The sequence below is a fragment of the Centruroides vittatus genome, unplaced genomic scaffold (assembly GCF_030686945.1).
Source record: "Centruroides vittatus isolate TY-2023 unplaced genomic scaffold, ASM3068694v2 contig_743, whole genome shotgun sequence".
In the NCBI taxonomy this organism is placed as follows: domain Eukaryota; kingdom Metazoa; phylum Arthropoda; class Arachnida; order Scorpiones; family Buthidae; genus Centruroides; species Centruroides vittatus.
Genome location: NW_027122479.1, coordinates 788,046 through 806,795, shown reverse-complemented (window position 1 = coordinate 806,795; position 18,750 = coordinate 788,046). Strand labels below are relative to the sequence as shown.

The 18,750-nt window shown below is 40.5% G+C and overlaps 1 protein-coding gene across 8 annotated transcripts in view; it reads right to left on the bottom strand.

The window, feature by feature from the left end:
- The window catches only part of LOC136981103 (homeobox protein Meis1-like), an 82,183-nt gene that overhangs the window by 51,581 nt on the left and 11,852 nt on the right, over nt 1–18,750 (bottom strand). For all 8 annotated transcript variants that reach the window (XM_067277372.1, XM_067277366.1, XM_067277369.1 and 5 more), the window contains 2 exons: nt 17,171–17,221; nt 13,239–13,484 (listed from right to left, as the gene is read on the bottom strand). In XM_067277372.1, coding sequence (XP_067133473.1) covers nt 13,239–13,484; nt 17,171–17,221 — 297 coding nt within the window. The remainder of the gene's footprint in view (nt 1–13,238; nt 13,485–17,170; nt 17,222–18,750) is intronic.

Below are 18,750 nucleotides of genomic sequence, written 5' to 3'. Positions count from 1 at the left end.
TACGGGTACAATGGAGAATTCTTCTAAGACTAAACTCCGTGTTTAACGGCCTTCACCTTGTAACTGTTCTTTCTTACCTTATAAACTCGGATATCTACTATTAATATAAAACGGATAAATGACCAGAAAGCCAGAGGGTGCAGCGGGACTGAACCCTTAAGAATAAAAAATAAATCTCGGTCCAAGTTTTTATGGAAACGTCACGTGATTCGGGATATAAAAGTAAATTAAAAACGCATTGGATAGACCTCTTTCCCTTCTAAACAAAGAGGAGAGGCAGCACCTCGGCGTATGCACGACTGCTTCCGGAGCAAGGAAAGAGGAGAAACTCTATTTTTATCGGTGGAAGGAAATTCTTTGGGTGGAAATAAAGAAGATTCGCCCATATTTCCTTCCAGTAACCAACCATACCGATATTTGCAAGGCGAAGTTGGAAATAGGCGATCGAGCGTCAATCCCCTCATTTTCCTACTGCAAAGTCTCTTCACTTCTCCCGAATCAATAGAGCACGTTTAATGTTACTTCTCCGCAATCGCTATAGATGCTGCTCGTCTACACTAATGTATCTTTACTTATTTAGCCCTATTTAACCTACAAAATTGCCACGCCGTGGATTAAACTCGATCTTCTTTCGCTCCGTTTCTTTTTCGCAGATTTTTCCCTCCCGGTTATCACAGTTTAAATTGGTTTAGGAAACGACTTTGGAATTTTTGAATTTTTATAATTAGCCAATAGAAAACCAGGCGAAAATTCGATTCTTTTCGGACCTCGTACAGTTCTGTACGGTACCTGCAACTAAGTAGGATGAGGAAAATAGGAATGGGTAGATAAATCAAGGAATTACACGGGCTTAAATGATAAATGAATACGAAGGAACTAAAATTACACGTGTTTAAAGTAATAAGGACCCGCAAATGTCGAATACAAGTCGATACTCTCCGAGGTTAGACTGGTGTGAAGCGCTAAAAGATTTCACATACGAATATTATATTCATTTTGAGATCCGTGTTTATACTAGAATTTAGGAAGTAGCCCGTATCTTAGCAAATTGAAAGCTCGGAAGGTCTAGAACTAGGCATACATCTCAATAGGAAACTACAAATAGGTATTTAGTGGCTAGAAGTTACTGGTGGAAACAATGTAGTCAAAGAATAAGTTTAAGGCAACGGAGAATCGAAATGTAAGCGTATGCATATTATATCTTAACGAATTAAATGGGAAGACAGTCCAGAAGTGAACAAACCAGTGAAGCATTCGTATGGTAGAAGCTAGTCAAAGTAAAAATCGCTTTCAATTAGAAGCTAAAAACGGGAGCACCAATGCATATTATAGAAGAAAGACTAGTTTAAACCCTGGAAAACTTAACAGAGCCAAGAAACAAGGTCAAATTCCTCACATCTTTCGGCAGAGAGTGGAAGAGAGCAAAGGTGAAGAATTCGAAAAGCAAAAATCAAAGATCGCAAACCGCAATAACGAGCCTGTATAGAAAATAAAAGTAGATTCAGCGCTTCCCTACAGTTCACACGGGTCGGATGCGGGATCCTGGAATCGAGAGAGCATTTACTCCTGCGGAGCGTGTAGAACGAATGGGAGAATCAAAGCAAATAAAAACGGTGACGTTACAGGTTGCCGAAAGCTTCTTTTAGGTGGGGAAGGAGAAAGTCCTCTATGAATGTGTAATTTCTCATTTTACGCCGAAATCGTTTGAGGATAGTAATGGTAGTAAATTGTAGAAGGGAAGCCGTTAACGTTAATGGTTTCAGCTAAGAAAGTACATTAATATCGAATTATTTTTCGATAAAGCGGTCCTGACTGTAACTGGAGTAATGATATTCAATCTTCCGCATTACACCGACCGAAAAGTAGTGAAAAAAGTAAAATAAAATAAAATAATCGATACTTCTTCGCGATTGTTACACCTTAATTCATTAGTCGCCATCGCTCCGATAATTCTTCATTTTTAATTTTTTTTTCTTTTTTCGTTACTCTAATTGAATCCGAAACTATTAAACTCTCTCCATTAATTCCTATTATCGTTCTTAAGTGCTTAAATATGGCCCAAATCGAACCCGGTAACGGAGTATCCGCCGTCTTCTTCCTCCTCTTTGCTCTTAAGCAACTTGCATTTGCCATTTTAACCTCCGAATACGTGCATAAATCCCGATAGAAGTCTATACGTATTTAGACATATGTATCGATTGCCATAGAATTCTACATATTAATTACATTCTAAGCATAAATGAGCGTAAACTATCGGGGGTCGAAGCTCGAATCTGTGACTTCAGTGTCCTACGAAACCCAGTTATGCGGAATTAGTTGTCAGTAGAGAAGAATATTGAGAAAAAATAAATAATTTCAAAGCAATATTCCCGTAGAAAACAATATAAAAAGTTCTGTGTGAATAATATTAAGCAGGAAAGATGTAAAGATCAAAATAGCAACGAATACGATGGCGCAAAATCCCATCGAAATGGTTATAAAAATGCAATAAATAGTAACAAATTTGAAAGTATCAAACTATTTAGAGCCTAAGGACTTATAATACGTTATACAGACGAGTATAGTTAAAGTCGGGTTCGAGAGAAGCAAAATGGTAGTCGAGGGGTTTGCTTTCCAAAAGCCATAAAATTATACAGAAAAACTGACTTTTTATCACTTAATTTGCGTCAAAATCTAAATTTTGGGGCTCGGGGTCAGTGCCAAGGTGAAAATTTTGCAAACTTTAGAGTTTTAAACCGTTTTCTTATACACCTCCCCGTTTAAAATAAGAATTTTTGCATTTCCAAACATTTGCGAGCAGAATAAAGGTTAATTAATTGTTTACAAATTGCTTAGATTTCTAAACAAGAGAGTTCTTAGATTAATGGCACTTAAGAAACCAGCATAAAGACAAATGCTACGAGCACTATTTTGGGGCAATTATATCGCAATCGCTTAAAGATTGGAGCATTTAGAAATGCCTCAAAAAATGTTTTCTCGTCTTAAAAAGTCGAAATTTTATTGATTTATTTTGAGAAGAAAAAGAAGAAAAGAAACAGTTGCAAAAAGTGTTTGAAAAGACAAAATGGCTGCTTCTTCCATATGTTTGTCTTTCGACTCCACAAATATATATATATATATTCTTCTTTCAGACTAGAATTTGATTAATTAATTATGAGAGGTGTCGAGTCAACATAATTTCATATGAAAAAATTGCACGACGACTTATCTCGACTCGATTTATTTCTCTTCTAAGCCCCCTATGTTAATAAGGCTACTAATGGCAGAAATATGCAAAAGGGATAGGAACACTTTTGTTTAGTGGTTCCTTTTGCCTTTCTCGCTCTCTCTCTCTCTTCCTCCCCAACCGCTCTTCCCCGTAAATCTCCGCTTTCTAAAGGGAGGAGAAGAGGGGGGACGTGAAGACGATCACTGGAACTGTTCGCCTGAGGCTCTTTTACTCCAACTTGCGGTTGTCCTAGTCTTTCGTCTTCCTCTAAACCTGACAGTTTCTGTCATTTATTTCCATCGGCCCCCAGGGCTCCGTTCTAAGATTTGGCAAAGGCCAAAACTCGGTCGAAAGTCGAAACTTCATCCCTTTCTTCTCCTCTGCATTCCTTTGTAAAACTTTCACGCTAATTTTTTCACTCGATAATGTAGTTCGTCTTCGCGCAAATCCAGCTTCGGGGTGTATTTAAATGAAAGGTTTATTCCTTTATAAAGCTACTAAAAGATTCCCCCAAAAGCTCAACAATATGATAAACCATCCCCTGTTAATCAGTACCATCCCCTCGATCTTCAAAAGACGATAGAAATTACTTTAAAAATTGTATTTATTAGACATTTGAAAAAAAAAATATATATATATAAACTACAGATTAGGAAGTGGGCGATGATAAATGGGATTCGTTCCAGAGGAGCAAACAATCCAGTCGGACAGTTCCCATTGGTATAAAAATTCCGAAAGTGGCTAAGTGCATTCCCGTCTCGAACGGCATTTTTACGGGATTGAGAAGAGGAGATTCTGTAGCTCCACTTCACCTTGTGAACGAAATTTCCATTATAAATATTTTCTCTTATTTTTAGAAAAACGTTAAAAACGGTCCTTCCTCTTCCTCCCTCTCCCTTTTTGACAAAACTGTCAAATGGTTTGTGATGTCGGGAGGGGGTGGTAAACACGCAACCTCCCCAGAAGAGGGGTTGTGGAGAGGGCACGCAGATGGCCTTATCGCTGCTGCCAGGAGATAGCCATGCGTGATAGACTCCCGGACACCCCACCGAGGTGTTATTTTTGACACACTACGCCTCTACACAAGAGGGTAAAGGAGAGAAAGTTGTGGGAACGAAACTTCACCTCCTAACTGCCGACAACCCCCTAATTGAACATACCAATTATAAAACGAAAAAGGAGAGTATTGTCCACCCTTTCCGTGTGAACGGTTGTTAAAAATACGTCTTACAATTTATAACCTATTGAACCTTAAATATTGGTCATAAAAAGGCCCATTTCGAGCATCGGCCATGCAATTATCTCCTCGTATAATTTTAATTCGCTATAGTTACAATATATGAGAAAAGTTTAGCAGATAATATACAACTAATTTGTGATGTGTATTGCTAAAAAAACCTGATTCACGCAGCGAATAATGTTAATCCTTCCTGTGGTTGGCCTTATCTTTATTTTCATCTTAGCTTTCCGCTCCTTTAAGGGTCAACGGTTTTTTAGAATGACGACTGACGAACGTGACTTCCTTCATTCGTTTTTGATTCGGGATTCAAATGATTGCCGACCAATTCGCATAACCATTGATTGAATATAAACAATAAATGTACTTACACTAATGAGTTTGTAAATGCGGCCATGATTCTTAAATGAACCCACCCTTCTCCCTTCCCCAATGCAGCTCTTCAAATTGGATAATGTAACACGGCCCGTGGGTTCTGTGTTGCCTTCAAAATGATGCATTAAATTGCTACAAGATCTATAACTAATTCTAATTCGTGTCCAAGGACCTTTGTTTACTGCTTTGTGTAATTTAATTACAGATAAAGGAGTTTAGATTGGATAAAATCTACGTAATAATTAATTGTAAGAACTCTTTTAACACGAACAAACCCCGAAGTTCACCCTTATAGTTAAGGGGCGAGTCGAGTCGATTAAAAAGCCGGTTTTCTGATAAATTTCTCCAATTTAAACTACAAAATCACTTCCTATTTGTTCCGAGTCTCTAATAAGTAAGGGAATTTTCGAGAACCCTTACGGCACCCCAATAATTTCATTTTAAAAATTAGAGATCCTTTACTACGTTTAAAGAAAGCAGACGAGCGTTATACGCCAACCTCTGGCAAAGGCCCTTATGAATTTTAGAGCTTTCTAAAAAAATTAAAACCCAGTTTAATTTGATAAAGGAAGAGCGTAGGCACCCCCGCTCGCTCTCTATCGATTAAGAGGATGACTTTTATCAATTAGAAAAGCCGCTGTCCAAAATGTCACTCCGAGACGAAAGATTTCGGGGGTGTAAAGGGGATGGAAGGCGCCGGTCGCCAGGGACCCTATAGGGGGGTTCTCAAGGGATAAAGACCCTCTATATCTTCTTCATAAATTATGGATGTTTCTTTCGATAGAGGAAATCTTTTAAGCTGGCGCCTCTACTCATCTAGGAGTCAGCAAGACCGACCTATGAATACATCGAGGGGCACCGTTACACTTCGAGCACCCCCTCCTTAATACTCCGCTTAGAAAAGCGATAATGTCGCTCCCCCCGCTTCTACCCATTATCGCGCTTTGCCTCGGCTTAATCGAAAGATACGCAACTATATAAGGAAAAACACGAATACCCTTCACCACTTATTAAACTCCAAAACTGCGATTCTCTTCGGCTGTAAAGAAGGGCATTTCGCATCCCTGCACGCGACTCTCCTTTAATGATCTTTTACTTCACGCCGCTTTACTACAATAAAAATATTCTGTAAAAAAAGAGGAAGAAGAGTCAAATTTTTCCAGGATTTTAGCTTAAATCGAGAACATAGAACGGATTTTCCGAATGCCCCTCTTTTTTAATCCAGATTTGTCTAGAAATGCCTGTAAACAGGGTTTCTAAGATCCGCTATTTTGCAAATTCTAACAGGAAATTGTCTAGAATATCACCGAGATTTGCACGAGAAGTATAAATTAGTTATAATTAGACATATCAAAGAAGAAATTTGTCTCTTCGACCGGTGCCATAAATTAATGTATTAATTCAACCAGGCCTACCATTTAAGCCTGTAATGAACAAACATTGGAGCGAAACGAATCCAATCAGGATGCACACTCCATAAGCATTGTAGAAGTGTTTAGAAAACATCCATCTTTCTACAGCTTATGGGTCGACCAAGCAAGGACCCATGCACGCACGGATAGTTTTTACGTCATCTAGATGGATCTCCAAGATAATTTCTTCCATTATTTCCACCAGTTTTCTTTATGACTCGACTTTATTACTTATTTTTTGGTGCCAAATTTAATTTTGTACCATTATATATATAAGTGGCTACGATCTATTTCTACGAAAAAAAGGCGTTTGATTCATCCGCTCTTCGGGATGACACGAGCACTTCCTGAAGATCGACTCGAAGAGAGAGTGAATTTTCCTCAATTCGGAGCAATAAAAACTCTTTAAATTGAAATTGTAAATGTCTTTTGAAAAAATTTTAAAGGATTAAAATTCCATTATTAAACGCGATAAGTCAATGGCGGTTGTTGAAGATGTGGGTGGGGATGAGTGCGAGATGCGCAAGAAGAAGGAACTGTTGGAATTTCAAGCTTTCTTCCTGTCGTCCGCATAGTCAGAAGCCGAATATCGAGAGCTGTAAAAAGACGCTATCTAATCGAAGGCGATACTATTATTAGAACGTAGAAGAGTACATATTTCGATGGGAGAGACATGCAAATGCTTTCTTTACTCCTCTGTCCGTCGGGCCCCATCCGTATGCGTGAGAATCGGCCTTCTATTGGGTTGCGTGCTGTCATGAAGACTCATAAATCTGCTATAAAGGCCGGCAACGACCGTAAGGGTATTATTGATAAATACTTAAGGGAGAAGAGCAAATGACCACTAACAGATTTGCAGAAGGGCCGATAAAGTGTTTTCGACCTAGCCGTAAACACACTTTTTCTGAATTTCTGATTAAACTTGCGCTTTATCGATCCCTCTTCGTCTCGCTCACATTCTCCTCTCCAAATGCGTAACTGTGGTTGCCGGGCTCCTTCCCAATTAGGTTATGGACTGTTTGTTTGTTATTTAACTTTCCAATGTGACTCATCGCCCCCATCTCCCCATATAGCCTATAAAAGACTGCAAATATGAAGCTCTCGCCCATTTATTTATTTATAACCAGCAAATATTTTTTTCGTCGAGAAAGCGGAGCGCATTCCTGACCCTCTTCTGAAAGTGTTTCGTTGTTTTTTCCTCCCTGTCTCACTGACCTCCGAGAAGAGTCTTATAGTATCAAATTCCCATAATTAAATCGAATCTTAGAAGCGTGTTAATAAGAAAGTTTTTTTACACCAGTCCTTACGTGTGGGTGTTCTTAGTTTAGACTTTATTACTATTATTAGGCGCGAACGGTCGGAACACCTAAAATTTGAACACTGGCACTATTACGAAGTATCAATTGATCATAAAAAAACGTTTATAGCGGGATCTAAACATCGGATTAATTGTTTTCGTTCCTCTCTATTGAATCGCTGCAACACGTCTAACGACTAAATTCAAAGTTGGTAGAGGCTTCTGCCGCCTAAGGGCACGAGGAGCATCTAAACACCTTATCTCCACCAGAAATCAGCCTGTTAAAATGTACCCGGCGTACAAATTGCTGCAGGGGTAGCAAACGAACTAGGCCTTTATTAATTAAACGAATCAAACCAGATGAGAGAAAGAGGGGATAAAAAGGGAGGGAAAAGTAAGGCAAAAAAGTGCACAATATACAGGAAGCCGAAAGAGAACACGACCAGCCTAAGGGAAGTGACCCACCAACCTGTAGCTACCCCTTACAGGTGTGGGTAGCACTTTAATCATGCGCCGAATTGGGTAAAGTCGACTAGGTTTATCCTTCTTCACTTTTGCAGTATCGATTGGTATTTAGGCGGAGGGAAAAGGGAGGAGGGCGAATGAATAACAATCAGGTCGTTAGCATCCGCAGGTTCATGTGAGTCGGCATTATCGACTCGTATGCACAACATATTCCGCTCGGTTCATTTTTAACTATAACGTCAGGTATCGAAAGAGATCATGCAGATCAGGGCTGCAATATATCCCGACCTCTGCCTAACTTTCGGTCAGCGCAGCATCCCGTTTCGAACGGCCGAAGTAAAAGATTGAAATCCCGAACCAGCAAATTAGTTTTTTGGTCGTTTGGGCGAGAAATTTCTTTAAAACTTTTCCCTGACGTCTCTAACAATTTCTGGAAAAGTTTTCGCATTGGCGCTTAGTTAAATCGCCAGTTTATCGGATGAAATTTTTCTTTTCTTTCTCCCTCTTTTACAATATTTATAAGGATTCAGCAGAAAGTTGGCCGAGAGAAAGAAAAAATATATATATAAAGAGAAAGCGCAGGAGAAGGTCCAGACACAAGCACGAAGTAGTAGTAGCTCAGGTGTCAGTGACAGTATGGAGGACAGTACACTACGTGACTGGAAATCGGAGGTGAGCGGCAATCACATGTATGCAACTCGCGCACGTGCGACCTATCTCGGTCACGTCCTACCTAACAAATCAGCAGAAAGACTGCGCCACTTTCCCCTCTCCCAAATTTCCAAAATGCATTATTACTATAACCAACCCTTTCGTTCTTTTCTTTTAGCGCGTAAGAAGCCGAGACGAATACAATTTCTGTAATCGGTTTAGAATGAGGGACAAAAAACATTCATTATCGTAATTTAAGGCCTCTTAGAAGGGCGTGTAAAGCTTGTCGTTAACAATAGGAGCCCGTAAATATCGATTAAAGGAGCTTTGGTTAAGGTTCGAGGCCCGTCGAAACGTTAGTTTATAAAATAGCTTGTAAAGGAAAGAGGCCCTCCGTTAAGGAAAGTCGATTATGTAGAAGGGGGAGTCTGTGCGACGAAGGAAATATTTCAAAGAAGACAGCTTCTCCCCGATAGGGGGAGGAAGAAAAAACTGACGGTAGAAGGATCTATTGATCGGATATTTAACATCCGGGTTATTCTCCAACCGGTTTTCGGTTGGCGTGACCCAAGGACGAACTTGCAACTCTACAACAGGCAAACTCTCTTACCCGACTTGCAAGAGACTTTTCTTTACACCAGAAAGGTTAAAAATTTCGCTTCCTCCACATAAATTACAGAAGGGACACGGTCGAGGCCTCCTGTTTTCAATTTTCCGCTCCCTCTCCTTTCTCTCTACGCTTTCCCTCCCTACGAGCTAGCAAAAGAACTCCCGCTGTTTGTCTACCAAGGTGTGGTGGTTCCCCGCTGTGGTTTCTCGAAACTGCTTGTACCTTACGTCAGATGGCTCTTCCCCAAATTAAAAACGGGCGGAGATGGACTCTATCGAATCTCTCATAAAAGGGAAATTTTCCGTGACGTCGACACTCGTTTCCTAATGACGATTTTCCTGGAGGAAGTAACGCGTTACGGAAGTTATCCCATAGAGAGAGAACGAGAGAATATCCGTAGAAGAGCACGAGAGCTGAAGCGTAAAGAATTCCTACAACTAACGAGGCCCTCTAAATCAATGGGAATTCGTACAGAGCTAACTAATGCCTCTTTCACGAGTGGGTGAAATTTACCTTCTCACGGGGCAAGTTCCGAATGGAGCTAGCAGATTTCGCGTGTTGTGAGAGAGCTTTTCCGTCCGTTAGTGACAAATGCGGGACGATACTTATTAACATACTTCGCGGAACGGGCCCTGCGGCCACCCCCACGCCAACGAATAGAAGAGCTCTCTCTACCACCCATTGCGAAGTGAAGTGTGCAGTTATTGATGTAGAGTGGGAAACTGTGGAGCTTTCTGCCATCAAACTTAAACCATAGCATAAAGAATGGAATAATTACATATCAAAGGCTCATTAGACTTTCGCAGCAATTTTTTTTAGCAAAGGGGAACCACCGACAACTCTAACAACAATAAAATGCCATTGGATGCAACCGTTCATTTATAAAATTCAGAATTATTTGCAAGCAGACATATTTTCTACAGAACGAGAAATTCTCCTTTCTTGATTTATTCGACCAAATTTCAAGTGGGCAAGCTGCAGTTGACCCTGTCGACGCCTCTCTGCATGTACAAAGGCATACCACCTGCACAAGTTCTCCATTACAGGCTATTTTAATGCTAAACCCGTGCTAGATAATTGTTGTGTGTGCTTTCCCAAACATTCTATCCTAATGGAATGTCACTTTTGGGAGGGTTAGTAAAAGATAAGCACACCAGAGACACATTGTAGTGAATGCGCGAGCTCTACCCTTCTCCCTTTCCGTTCAGACGTCAGATAAACATCTGGCATTTTGTCCTTTATCGAAACAAGGAAAGAAATATGCTGTATATATAAAGAATATATCGAGTTATATTTTACACTTTAAACAACACATAGTTCTCGAGGAAATGTCCTAACAAAATTTGAACTTTTCCTTTTTAAATTTTCGTATATCGATAGAAGAAAGAATGGCTCCATTCTCTCGACTGGAAGAAGACCCTATTTAAGCAACAGCCTAAACTAGAGGGCCTCTCCTCTCCCCGGATACCATATAAAAGTTAAATTAATCGTTAATATTCAGCGTGAGGAAGCTCATTTATTATTCTAAACAGCAAATTTCCTATGCCGAAACGTGGCCGTCAGATCTCCGTTTGCCGAATAATCTGAATAGCAGCCTACGAGCAAAACTCTACCGAAACAATTCATAAATTAGCAGAAGCAGAAACTCCACGTTAATGATTTTTGGGTAGGTGAAGCGATGCCGGCTGTCTTTAAGCAGTAAGGCACGATCCCTTCACCAACGACGTAAAGGTGGGAAATTAGGATTAAGGCGACCGTTTTCTCGGTGTTAATTACTCTGGCTAAATTCGCGATGCGGAATTTCCCGGTTTTTCCTGCAAAATTACATAAACTCTTATCGAAATCAAGGCAGAAAAAGTAAACGAAGTAAGGCGAAAGGAGGGTAGGAGGGTAGATGACGAACGAACAACGAAAGCTTGTTCTTAGGTGAATAGATAATGGACTCTATTATAATCATGGCGTAGAATTTCATCGAATAGGCTATTTCTTCTACAATATTTTCCACCGTCGTAAGCGGGGGGTTTTCTGTAAAAGCTCTACCGTTATCTGCTACAGACTCGTCCCGGAACTCCCAGCGTGCTATCCCTTTTTTCCCTAAAACATTGCTGAAAGATAGACGATGTATTCTACATTAGAAGGGAGACTATAAAACAGAAAATGTGTCCCTCCAGAGAGCTATCTTTTGCCAAAGATGCCAAACTATAAAAGCCAAGAAGGGCAGAATTCTCCATAAACAGAGCGAGAGGTTCTCGGATGCTGGGAGTGTTGGGTGGGCAGAAGGAGTTGGCAAAAAGAAGAAGCGTGCAAAGTGCGCAGAAGGCAGATCGTACCTGTTGAATACCGGCCAGAGGCGTTACAGACCTTCGTCGGTATAGATTTTACCGTGATTTATTGTCTGCCGGTAAAGTGACAGTAATCGCACCCGTGCGGTCAACCGAACCTATTACCTCATTCAAGTCCCTTAGGCTGCACATGGCCATACCGGGACGCATCCCTCGCTAGCGAAGTATCACCGACACAATGCTTTTGTATTCCCCCCCGTCTCACTCTGCTTCTCTAAACGCATCAGATAGCTTCTTTCTTCTCCCTTAACCCATTTCGCTTTCTGAAAGAGATTGCATCTTCCTGTAGGGCCTTGGGGCTTTGCTAAAAGATACAAATATAGCGCAGCCATATTATTTTTACTTTGGGAACCCTCACCGTCCTAATGCACGCTACGATATAGCATAATCGGCACAGGGCTGCTTTTTATACTCCGAGATGTTCGAATCTCAGCAACAGTGAGGCAAAAAAAATGAAAAAGTACTAGAAAGAAACGAAACGAGCATAAAGTGGGTGCATTCCACATAATTTGTGCTCGGTAGCGCGGCTGCATTGTTCTAGACAGGCATTTTTTTCCTTCCTTCCTCCCTTCGTCCCGCCCAAATGGTTCGCGGAGTCCATTCGACATTCCAGTTGGGGAAGTCCAAGTTGCTTCCTTTTTTCTCTCCTTTTTCTCCGTCGGGGAAGTGAAATTACCGGAAAGAAGCGGCAGAAAGCCGGCAAAAAATCCCACTACTTAATGGGAAATGTAGCCAATGAGCCGTTTCATCCAAATAGGTGTACAATAACAACGTCGAAGGAGGAGATTGTTGTCCTTTCCTTCTACTTTTCTTTACTTTTTAACTCTCCTCCCGATTTTTAAGCGATTTTCTACGCATTTCTGCATTCTCTCCGGCCTACGTAAGCGTGCCGCCGCATCCCAATGACGTCACGCCTACGTCGTCTCGTCCCGACCATCCCGGACGCGCGACGGATGATTTCCATTCCTCGGTGGGCCAATAGCCCTTCCTCTTACATTTCCATCCTCGCCACACGTCAAATTACAAAAAAAATGCAAATTCTCCCTTCTATGCATACTTTTTTGCAAAAGAAATGTTTTTCCAATCTCCTTCTTTCGGCTAGGAAATTGCTAAATTAGGTTCCTCTAAATTACAGATGTTGTAAGAGATCCTCCCAACTGGAAATTGCTCAGGGGCCTGTGTTTACTACCTCACTATCGGTTATCTGGGGGAAGTCTGCTGGCGTTTCCCATTTGTCCGGGTTTTTCCCGTTGGGTTACGCCGGTCGACAACGCTGTGTTAAACCTCTGACCTCGTAACCATTGCGAAAAAAACGGAGAAAAATGCAGGGGTTAAGCTCGGATAAATGAGAGAAATGGGCGATTTGTGAGCCACGTCTTTACTTGTACAAAGTGTGCTGTTAGAAAAGCATGGCGGAGAAGTGAGGCGGAAGCAATTCCCTTATTGGATACAAATGGACATAAAGGCCAATCTGTCCAAATAGCTTCTGGAGAGAGCGAAAGAAAGAGTGAGAGAGGGCGAGAGTAATCGCTCTCGACTTCTCCGCAAAGATGTCGACAAGTGCAGCTGCGAAAATTACACGACCGACACTTACACAATTTGCTAGGAAGGGGAGGAAAATAAATCGGAAAAGACATTTACCTGGTCGGGAGTAGAGGCACTGTCGCTACTGTTATGACCCGATGTGTCGAGGAGGCCCCTGTGTCCTCCACCTCCGGTTCCTGTATGGTTCCCTCCTCCGCAGTTGCTGCTACAGTTGCTGTTGTTGTTGTTATCCCCCAAATCTCCGGGTTTTCCGTCTCTTTCATCTATAACCAAGTCTATTGGCATCTTTCCCTTCAGACAGCTTATATATCTCTGGCAGAAGTTATCACACAACTCGTGCACCTGAAAAGGGAGAAATTCAGATAATCACCATTCACGTTTTGAATTATGGAAAGGGGATAAACCCGCTTTCACTTCCATCCTTTGCTTCTCTCTTTCTCTTTCCGTATCTTTCGCTGCAAATTGATGAAGTGCAGCAGTTCCAGATTGGTTATTCATAAATATCGATAGGTGTAGCAGATGGTCGGATCGTTAGGTCCGCAGCGGTTAAGCTTGTTGAATTTGTATTATCGAACACTTTTGCGCTCTTCGCTTCGATTCTACGCGGCGCGGGTTAAACTCGAATTTCCTTTTTTGTTTCCTATCAAATTTACTCGAATGCCGTATAAACTGCCCAATTGCTATTAATATTTATTAGTGGAAAACGGCAATGAGCCCTCGTAGGGACATCCTATGCAGCCGTTAACATTTAATTACACCTCTAAGAAGCTAAACGTTAGAAAATTGTTAGTATAACACCGTTACGCCGCTAAAACTAGTCATTTATAACACCCTGAGCGAGAAGGACCCGAGGGAACGAGCGATTTAAACAGGGTCCAACAGCAAAGCCGTCTGGTTACGGGCGTGGCACAAGAAAATTTTAAAATCGCAGTCTCTAAGGAGAAGAAAGAAGGGGAAAACGTGCCAATTAGGTCCCTAGAATAATTCATCAAAGCTTCAAACAATGCTTAATTTGTATTTTTCCTCGTTTCTTACTACGACCAGAAGAGGCCTGGCGCAATTTCGTTCTATTTTAAACGACGACATTGGTGAGTAAAGTTTATCTAAATTCCCCAGAATAAAATAAAAATACAAGTCCAACACCTGGTTTAGATTGTGCAGCACGTTCGTAAAGCACGCATAGACGTAGAAGAAGAAGGAAAAAGAAAGGTCCCTCCCAGATCGCGAGAGCCCCTTAGGAACACAACACAACCGGCGATGTGACAATCACTATAATCACGAGGGCTAATAATTGTAGCCCTGTTGGCGAAGGCCAATCAAAAGCGGAAAGAAGCACCTGACGAGAAAAACGTTGATAATTAGACGATTGTCGCCCCCTAAAATAAAGAGGAGGACTTACGGAGGGTTTTAAAAGTAAGATCTGAAATAGGAAGGAAGAAGGAAAAAAAGAGGAGGCACGAGTGCGATGCTATCTTGATTTTTCCCTTTATAATAACAGGACGAGTTAGATTAAAGGCTCTTTTGGCGTACGAGGGCTGATCCATCTTAGTCTGAGCGAGTATGAGGAGCATGCGCGATGTAGTTCGGATCGCTTGTGTAAAACAGGCGTTTAATTATCGCGATGGAGGAGGGGGAGAAGTGACGGGCTTTACTAACCACCCATGCATGACCCCGAGGGTCGCGAGGGTCGTGAGAGCTGTGATTCAGTCTAGCTCGAATTCAGACATCCGGGTGGGCCCTTTACTTAATCGAAGTCGTGATGAATCGCCTAGGCATAGGCAAGGCCCCGACCGGACGCAAAAGGGCTATTTTAACAACCCGGATGAGAAGAAACACTATCTGATATTTATATAACGACACCCGTAAGGTCTGGGGGCGAATTAATAACAATAACATCCTTACGACGTTGGCGCCACGTTTAAAATGAAATTTCTCCCTTATTTAATTCCTTTTTGGGCTAGAAAATTACATAGTTTTGCAATTCGGAGAGAACCGGTGACGTTCTTCTTTTATTCGCCGCTTACATCTACCTAATCACAACTCTCACTGCAGCTCCTTTATTGCGTAATTAAGTAGAAGCTAGGTAGAACGATCGCCAATTTTAGAGTCACTAACACGTTTAAAAAAAGAAGAAAAACACAGCCAACAGCGTAGGAAAGCGGGTGGAGAGATCCGACTTATCCGCGCACCCCTTTTCTCTTAATCTCTCGAAGACCAACAGTTTCTGTTAAGCTATACACAACAGGATAAAGGGGAGGGTAAAACGACTTTAAAACGGGCGTACGGATCGGCGAGAACCCGATTTGTGTAGAGGCCACGACAAAATCCAAAAGTCCTTGACTAAACCCACTCGTGTCACGGCTCTCTTGTCACCTGACTGGCAGCCAGCCATCAAAAAGAGACACCTACTCCACTCCTCTGGAAACAACACCACTTTGTATCCCGAATACAAAAACTGACTTGTTTCCACCGAACTGTTGTCAGGGATAACAAGATGCTTCACTTTCCCTCCTGTAACTGCAGATTACAATTTAGATATTTTTAGATCCCCGAATTATGGACAGGCGGAGAATAAATGAAGAATCTTGCGAATTTTGCTGGGATTGGTCCAATTTGAAAAACGTAAAGATTCATTCTCCGTTTGTTGTCATAATTTCTTTCAACGACGAAATAAAAGTTATTTACGACGCTCCGCCAGAGTCTGTCTTTTTCAGAAAAAAGAAGATAAGATGTAGATAAACGCTTAATCTTAGATAATTTGTTTAGACTCGATCCAATTACATTAATTGCTCATAAAGTCGGGTTTAGGAGGTGCACATTCTTTGTCCGATTATAAGACTCTTTTTATTACTTTCTAGATAGGCCTTGCATTAGCTTGCCTAGTTAGTCGACTGTTAGGTCGAAGCCACCCAACGAGCCCTACTGTTTGAGAAACTGTTGGCACGATAAAAGTCACTCTATCGACAAACGTTTCTTTCCCTTTAAGTGAAGATATTCCTTAATTAAGCTATCCTTTAATCTAATCTAATCCGAGTGGTGCCCTCTGGTCGTCTCACGCCTCCACCCACAAATTAACTCCACTAACTTTCTGCCCGTGACACTGGCACTAACTTGGAGACGTTTCGTGTGCCGTAGAACACGTCATCGACGTATCCTACGGAGCAACGAAATCGAAGCAAACAAAGCCTTTAAAGAGGACCACCTAGGGATAATTTAAACGATCGAAAATGAATTTCGAGACTTCATTAATGTAAATTGGGAGAGAGGGCCGAAAGACAGATGTTTTCAATATTCGTTGTAAGCAGGTGGCACGCTTAGATTCGTGCATCCTCCATCTTGTTTGATGGCTGCGTGTTTGTTGCGATTACTCTTTAATCGACTGCGGCAATTAACTCATATTACTGTAAGCAACAACACTGCAAACCGTCATTAAATTCGCAATCGTCTCGACCGACCGATAGCATTCCCAAAATTTCAAATATGCCTCGTCCTTGCAAAGGACCTGACACTCGACAGCGTAACGTGAATATTCCAGCTCGGTTTAGCATCTCCTTTTTCGAAGAGGGATGAAGCCATTTGCGGTTTTAAGGGCTTCGGTGGATAGGGACTTTGCTACAGTTAATATATTTGCAAGAGGGTTATAAAGGCAGAAGTGTAGTCTGGGGACTTTTAGGGCCATGTGTGAAACCTGCCATTAAGTAGTTAAGCCTCTGATTAACGTCGTTTCGATAATTATATGTATTTGCTTCTTTCTAGATCTGTGTTCCCAACTCATCATTATCGCTTGGGACCAGCTCGGTTTCTCTTCTGTTCACTAAATACTAGATAGTTTCTGCTTCCTTGTTGGACCCGCTGCCGATTACTCTTGCCAAAATTCGTCGAGAAAAAGCATAGGAAAGAAGCGGTAACACAAAATGCGGCCATCCCCTTTTAAAAAAGTCAATTAACTCGTTAAAAAATCATTTAAATCTCCGGAAACATTTTGAATTCAATAATTAATTTACTATATTTCCATTTTCCATTATTACCTTTTCTAATTCTAGTAGATGAAACCTCAGCACTTGAATGGCTTGGACCATCTGGAATATAATAATGTACAGCTATAACAAAGTAATTATATACTGGCACGTACTGCATATAGGATATATACAAATATACATCTTACATTATCAAAATTTCATCTCGGATACGAAATTTTGACAATAAAAAATTAACGTGAAGTACTTTCTAAGCTCATAACTTGGCCCTGGGAAGGTACACATAGTCCTAATCCCGCTAGCATGACATCATTGGGATGACGTGGAGGATTAGAATGACTATGAGCCACGGTAGAGAAGAAAAGAGCAGTGGCGGCGTAAATGAGTAAAACTCGTAAAATTTAAGTTTTAAATTTATAATATCTGATTATTATAGAGAACTTTTAAGGCATTCTCTGATGCCAATTATCGGAATAGACGAAGTCCCTGCTGTGCTTTTCTTCTCTTATCTGCAAGAGATGCCTTACAAACTCCTAAATATCAACTCAGCGACGATACCTCTAGCGCTTTTCTTTTTTTATCGTCATCTCCCAGGGCCTTCTGTTACTTACCCAACTTGTTTGACCTCAATTAACTACATTTTAAGAGCCTGAGGTCTTTGGATGCAGTCTAAACATCGAGAGGGGGCCTGGTAGGTTATGGGGGCCTTTTTCCTACCTTTACTCAGAAATTAGAAACAAACATAAATGCAAAATATGTAGAAAAATACAATTAACAATTCTCGACTGAATCTTGCCTTGGGTTTAATTCGTGACATCCAATCTTATATTAAAATAAACTTTATAACGCTTTTAATTATTTTCTCGTCATTTAATGGATTTAAATGATTTAAGACTATTGATTCCATTAAAAAATCATTTAAATCCATAAAAACGTCTTTTAAGGCCCTTTTCTTGGGTTTAAATTAAATTGGTAATTAAAATTTTCTACTTGAATTCACGAAAAAGGTCTTATAGCACCGCGCTTTACAGATTTACGCTAAATCCTTGCATTTAAAGCCACACAACGAGGATGGTTTAAAGAGCCTTTCTGCAGATCTAAATGGAACTTTTGCTTAAAGAAAAAATCGTTTTTATATAAATATTTGTCTTGGGAAATTAATAAGATTGGATTGTACGCTGTTGCCATTTTGTTTAGATTAAATCGAATTGAGAAATCGTCTTGAATCGATAAGAAAGTATCATATGCTTAATTTTGAATAAACAAAACTGGTGAAAGTACTTCACTTCTTGCAACAAAATGCACAGAAATGATCGTTCGAATCGTTTCGTTTTATTATTATTAACATTACATACTTTTATATAATTCATAAAATGCATTAACAACAATAATATACACATAAAAGGGAGGAAGCATAGCTTTAATAGTGTAAGTAACACTTCCAATCGATGCTAATTTTAAATTATAAACAAAGAGTTCAAATTTCTCTATTGCTTAATCACATACAAGTCGCGTATTACGTACTGTTATAAGCTATGCTTCTATAGTAATAAATATCAATATATAAATAGAATTTTTCAAGAACAATTTCAAACTTTTTGGTAAAAGTTACGAGTAAAAAATATGTAAAG